We start from the raw sequence: 5,797 nt of genomic DNA on the forward strand, positions 1-5,797 counted from the left end.
GGCCTGCCCAGCTAAGTGCCTACAAGACACCAGCAGCGTGGCCAGGAAGGTGAAACCGCCGTACTTGCGGTCGGTCAGTGCTGCTCCAGAATTCCATCAGCAAACAGCTGGGATTTCTTGGGAGCATCCATCCCACTGCCCAATCTCGTCTGCGCGATGCCAACATGCACTTCCCCAAGGCGGCTCTCCCAGGAAGCCAGATTTGAGGCGCGAAATCCCTGGTCACCTAGCAAGAGGCCAGTTATTTCTCAAGCGCTCCAGCCCTGCCCATTGGGGCATGTCTCTGCATGGATCACACTTAGAAGCCATTAGGTTAAGACAAAGGTTTTTATTCAAAAAACGCCAAGTATAAAAAAAAAATAATAATAAGATCTCTTTTTATTCCCCTGTACAGTATTTCACTCAGATAAAACCAGCAGGCTACATGCTGCTCAGAACACAGCCCCCCAGAGGATCCGGAAGGCACACCATCCGGAAGTGTTATCATAGATCGGTCCTATGTACAAAGATCAGCAGTACCCCCTTCCCCGTCACCCACAAAACCCAGACCCACTTGGGTAAGTGGGTGAGGGGGGCCCCACGGTTAAGTCAGGGGAGCTACAGCAGGCACCCCACCTGACTCCCATCACCCCACAAACAGAGGCAAGCATCGCAGCCCTCCCCAGAAGGTCCCCAAGTCAGAAGAGGAGGAAAGGAGGACCCATGGCGGCAGCCGTGGAAGCTTGGAGCGAGAGGGAGAAGAGGGAACCAAATAAATAAATAAATAAATACAGAACGTTGACCTCTAGGTTAAGAATGAGCATCTTTCAAAAAAAAAAAGTGGGGGAAAAAAAGAGGAAAACAAAACAAAAGGTAAAATAACTTAAAAGGCAAATCAAAATGAACAAAAAAAGGGGGAAAAAAAGATCAACTACAATCCTTTGTACACTACCATGCCAACTGTACACACATTTACAGTTTTTCTGTTGATTTGCATTGTTTGTGCATTTGTGTGTGTGTTGTGTGAGGTCTTAGCTTTTGAAAGAGTTTAAGTAAAAAACAAACAAAAAAAAAGGAAGACCAGTCCACTCGGAGTTTTACTTAAAAGAGGCAGAAAAACAGGCAGGTGGCTCAGCGTCTTGGCCCGATAGCCTCCCCATGGCACCTTTCGTCTGAGAGGGGAGGGGGGAGAGAAAAATGGGGGAACCAAACCCAGGCAGATTTTTGGAGAAGCAGCAGGTAAAAGAGGCAAGTTCAAGTATTTCTCCCAGCACAGCCGGAGTCCCCACAGAAGGCACTCAGAAGAGTCGGAAGAGGTGACAGGGACTTAAAATGGTGCTAGTCCTAGATCCCATCCCAACCTGTCCCCAGCCCACCCCCCACCCGACCCATCTCGGCATCAGCAGAACTCATGATGAAGGAACAGTCAGTCCCATGGCAGGGTTCCTCACCCCCCTCCCACTCCCGGGCCTTCGCAGAAGTCTGGCAATGCCTGGACACAATGAGGGGGGAGCACATCTAGGGGAGTTGAGACCTAGGTCCTCTGGAGTGGAGTCTCTTCTTCCCGAGTGGAGACTGCCTCCAGCGGCCCTGGGCTCTGGAATGAGTTGGAAATATTGTTCCTGTATCAAGCCCTGTCCTGCTTGGTGAGACATGTCACTGGTACTTGGGAAGCTTCTCCTCCCGGAACATGTGACAGGGAGGGAGGACCTGCCAGAAAAGCTGCTATTTGCTGGGCTCCGGTGTCAGGCTGTGGAGATGGATCTCTGCGGTTTCCTGGGGCAGGAGAACATCTTGCATCCACGGGTGGTTCTGGATTTCTTCGAAGGAGGGCCGATCTGATGGTCTCAGGGCCAAACACCACTTAATGAGATGCTGACACTCTGCAGAGAGCAGGAGGGGGAGGAATGACTCAACTGGTTTCGCCACCCAAAAGCCCTCTTGATTTTGGTTCCCAGGGGCTCATGAGTCTGGGGTCCGGAGGAAACCACATTCCCTCTAGGATGTCAGCTATGTGTATTTATTCTTCAGTGGAAGCGATTCACTGACATCTGGATCTCCTAGCCAGCTCTAAGTGAAAGAAACAAACAGTCCCCTCTCCCACCCCCCCTTGAAAACCTGTGGTTCCCAACATTAATAGCTGGGGCCTTTCCCACTACACCCACTCACCAGCCATAGGAAGCTTGATGACAAGGGATTGCAAGGAGACACCAATTGAGCCTGGTGGGGTGACCCAACTCAGCTACTGACTAACAAGCACCAACACCACATACAATGAGGTCACTGGAACTACACTTTTTAGAGAGCCCCTCCACCTTTCCCTCCCTGGAAAAATGAAGCCAGGAACCGGGAACATCAAGAGTCAGAGAAACTCAGCTGCTTGGTTTTGTTTGAAAGTTTCTCAGACATGGTCTCCCCTCCAGCCAACTCCAGCTCCAATCTCAGGGGCCAGCGTGGCTACCAATGGCCTGAGATTCGACTAAGCCCAGAGACCCAGGACCCATCCCTAGGGGAGCACTGCAGAGTTCACCCCACCCCACCCCAGGAGGAACCGGCCTCTGCCCCCGGGGGGTCCTGGAAGTTACCTGAAGAGACCCTCTGCCTGAAGAAAACCTGGCCCCTGATGATCTCCTCGTCATGCTCAAAGGGAATGTCTCCACAGACCATGTCGTACAGCAGGATCCCCAGGGACCAGACTGCCGCCGACCTGCCGTGGTAGCGATGGTAGCGGATCCACTCCGGAGGGCTATACACTCGGGTCCCTGGGAGCAGAGGGAATAGAAGGGAAAACACAGGTTCAGGAAAATAAACAAAGCAACCAGGTGGTGTGGCAATTGCAACGCCTGAGCCCCTCCTTCCTCAGGAGCCCGGGGAACTCTCATGCCCGTGTGCTACAACATAATCACCCACCCACCCACCTCTCCACAGGGCCAAACCATCGACTGAAGTGCTTTGCAAAAAGTTCCAAGCGACCTTGTGGACAAGGTGGCCCCAAGCCCGCGGCAAGCAAGAGATTACGTCCAGGAGCATCAACACAGTAAGGGGCGGTCTGCCCCAGACTATCCTCCAAACCCAGGAACTTGGGTGAGATTCTCCTCTGGGATGCGGCCCCATCCAAGGGAGGGCACGTGGTACAACATCAAAAAGTCAGGGCGCCCTTTGGGAGGCCTGCCTCCCCTCCCCGCCCTCTCCCCCAGGGCTGGCAGACACCCGCACCCTTTCCTCCCCAGGCGGGGAAGGCAGATGGAGCTGCGCCGCTGGCTCCAGACCACGTGACTCCTGTTTACAAACTTTAGGTTGTAAAAAAAAAAAGATACAAAGTTGCCAAGCCGCCGGTGCTCGCTAGAGGGCAGCAAAGGCCCGAAGGGAAAAACACCGCCCTGGGAGGAGCGGCCAGCCATTAACTGTTCGATACAAAAAATGCAGCCCGGCCCAGCGTCCTCCAAGGGCAAATAAACACAAACCACAAGCCCGAGTCACAAGTTTTGAAAGGCGGTCGTTTGTTAGGTTAAAGCCGCTCAGAGGATGACCCACCCTCCTCCGCTTTGATCTCCGGCTCCTCGTTCCTTCTTTGCTCAAAGAACCCGCTCCAAGCCCCTCCCTGGGGTAGGTTTTCATCCTCTCGGCGGCGGAGACACCCAACTAATTCTCAAACCAACAACAGATCTTATTTCACAACATTCATTCCCGGCTCGCTCGCCCCGCGACACAGAAAGAGCGGGCGGGGGCTGCGGGGGGGGGGGGGCGGACCGAAACGAAATAAAGTGAAACTGCTGTTCCCATCGCTTATTCCCATCCCGAATCGAAGGCGGCGGGCGGCTGCAAAGCCCTTCACAAACTACCCGAGCAGAGAACGAACTCCCTTAACCCGAAAACAACAACAAAACGACAAAAGCGGCATCGCGGCTTCCGCCTCTCCCGCGCTCCCCCTCCCACGCTGCAAGTGGCGGGCGGGGAAATTGGGTCAGACTTCAAAAAATCTGGGCTACAGCCGGGAGTCCGGAACCTCTTATTCATCGGGAGCGCTGGGAAGCGACTGGATCCCACTTTTTAAAAACGAATACAATCAAATCACATCACGCCGGAAGCCTCGCCGGCGCGGGTGGCCTGAGATCCCCCCGACTCGGCTGGGAAGCGCTCCTCCGCCCCACCCCTGCGGGCGCCGGGCGCCAGGCGGCCCGGTGACCTTTACAAAAGGCCGGAGGAGAGCGAGCCGCGCCGAGCGCGGCCTGCGGGCCCGGCCGAGCCCCCCGGGCAGCCCCCGCCCCAGGGATCTGGCTCACCATCGAAGTCCGTGTAGACCGTGTCCTTGAGCAGCGCCCCCGACCCGAAGTCGATGAGCTTGAGCTCGCCGCGGCTGAGGTCGATGAGGATGTTCTCGTCCTTGATGTCCCGGTGGAGCACCCCGCAGCTGTGGCAGTGCCGCACGGCCTCCAGCACCTGCCAGAAGAAGCTGCGGGCCAGCTCCTCCTGCAGGGCGCCCCGCTCCGTGATGAAGTCGAAGAGGTCCTGCACCGGCTCGGGCCTCTCCAGGATCAGCACGAAACTGTCGGGCCTCTCGAACCAGTCCAGCAGGCGGATGACGCCGGGGAAGCCCGAGCTCACCTTCTTCAGCAGGACCACTTCCATGGGCACCCGCGTGCCATTGGGCTGCAGGGGCGAGGGGGACCGCGTTGAGCCGGCGGGGGGCGGGCCCTCTCCCCACCCCCCACGGGGGTCGCTCCCTCCCAGACACTCACCAGCTCGCCCCAATCGGAAATCCGGTCCTTCTCCACGTGCTTGATGGCCACCTAAAAAGCCCAGAGAGCCCCAGTGAGGTCCCCCTGGCAGGGGCCAAAGGAACCCCGAGCGCCCCCCAACCGGCGGCGGACACCCCCCCCCATGCCGCGGGGCACCCACTCACCGGCAAGTTGTCGGCGACGCGAATGCCGGAGTAGACCGAGCCGAAGCCTCCGCTGCCCAACAGCGGGCCCACCTGATACTGCGACTCCAGGGGCTCCTTCTCCTTGCCTAGGCGGGGGAGAGGCACGGGGGGGGGCTCAGTGCCGACCCGCGCGGACCAGTATCCACCCCGAGGGTCCAACTGAGCCCACCAGCGCCACCACCCCGGGCTCGGGGAGGCACTCACCAGGCGCCAGCTTGGTGGCGTGCAGGTCGTTGCAGGGCGCGGCGCGCAGGTGGGCAAGCGAGTTGATCTTAGACAAGAGCATCCCAACCTCCGGGGCGTCGGCGCCGGGTCCGTGCCGGGAGGGGCTGCGGCTGCGGCTGCGCTGGCGGCCGCTCCTCGGGCTGGGGCTGCGACTGCGGGTAGCGTTGCGGCGGCGACTGCGGCGGGAGCTGAAGGCCGAGGAGCAGGCTGAGGACGACTGGGGGCGCTGCCGGGGCTGGCGGCGGGCGGGCGCGGCGGCGGGGTCAGGCTGTGCCGAGGGCGGCGGGGTGGGCGGCTCGCGGGGCTGGTGCGGCCGCGCGCACTGCGACTCGGGACGGGGGGATTCGCGGCGGCGGCGGCGGCCGGGGCTGGAGCTCCTGCTGTCGATCCCACTGCCTCCGCCTGCGCCGCCGACTCCTCTCTGGCCTCCTCTGCCACCGCGGCCGCTGCAGCAGACGCCCGGCTCGCCCAGCCGCCGGGAGTAAAGGGGCGGAGCGCGCCGGCGGGCGGGGGGGCGGCGCGCGGGAGGGCGGGGATGGGGCGGGGCCTCTCCCGGAGGCCGAGGCGGGGAGCCGGCCGGCTGGGCCCGCGGAGGGAGGAGAGGGGGTGGGGAGGCGGCGGGACGGGGCGACTCCCGCTCGGCCCCCGCCCCGCGCGCTCGGTCGCCGC

The 5,797-nt window shown here is 59.8% G+C and overlaps 1 protein-coding gene across 1 annotated transcript; it reads right to left on the minus strand.

Annotated features, from left to right (window-relative positions):
• Positions 1-308: 308 nt before the first annotated feature.
• On the minus strand, positions 309-5,578 carry PIM1 (Pim-1 proto-oncogene, serine/threonine kinase). Its single transcript, XM_075555181.1, has 6 exons — positions 5,108-5,578; positions 4,883-4,989; positions 4,719-4,769; positions 4,263-4,629; positions 2,565-2,741; positions 309-1,862 (listed from the first exon to the last, which is right to left on the minus strand). The coding sequence occupies exons 1-6, from the start codon at positions 5,187-5,189 to the stop codon at positions 1,705-1,707; spliced, it is 942 nt and encodes a 313-aa protein (XP_075411296.1). The 5' UTR covers positions 5,190-5,578; the 3' UTR covers positions 309-1,704.
• Positions 5,579-5,797: the final 219 nt, after the last annotated feature.

The sequence above is a fragment of the Tenrec ecaudatus genome, chromosome 7, assembly GCF_050624435.1.
Source record: "Tenrec ecaudatus isolate mTenEca1 chromosome 7, mTenEca1.hap1, whole genome shotgun sequence".
In the NCBI taxonomy this organism is placed as follows: Eukaryota; Metazoa; Chordata; class Mammalia; order Afrosoricida; family Tenrecidae; genus Tenrec; species Tenrec ecaudatus.

Bases quoted from the DNA above. Each gene is read 5' to 3' on its own strand.
- PIM1 (XM_075555181.1), bottom strand. From the start codon at position 5,189: ATGCTCTTGTCTAAGATCAACTCGCTTGCCCACCTGCGCGCCGCGCCC. The intron at 4,990-5,107 runs GTGAGTGCCTCC...TCCCCCGCCTAG, and splicing joins CGCCACCAAGCTGGCGCCTG to GCAAGGAGAAGGAGCCCCTG. The intron at 2,742-4,262 runs GTGAGCCAGATC...CTCTGCTCCCAG, and splicing joins GGTCTACACGGACTTCGATG to GGACCCGAGTGTATAGCCCT.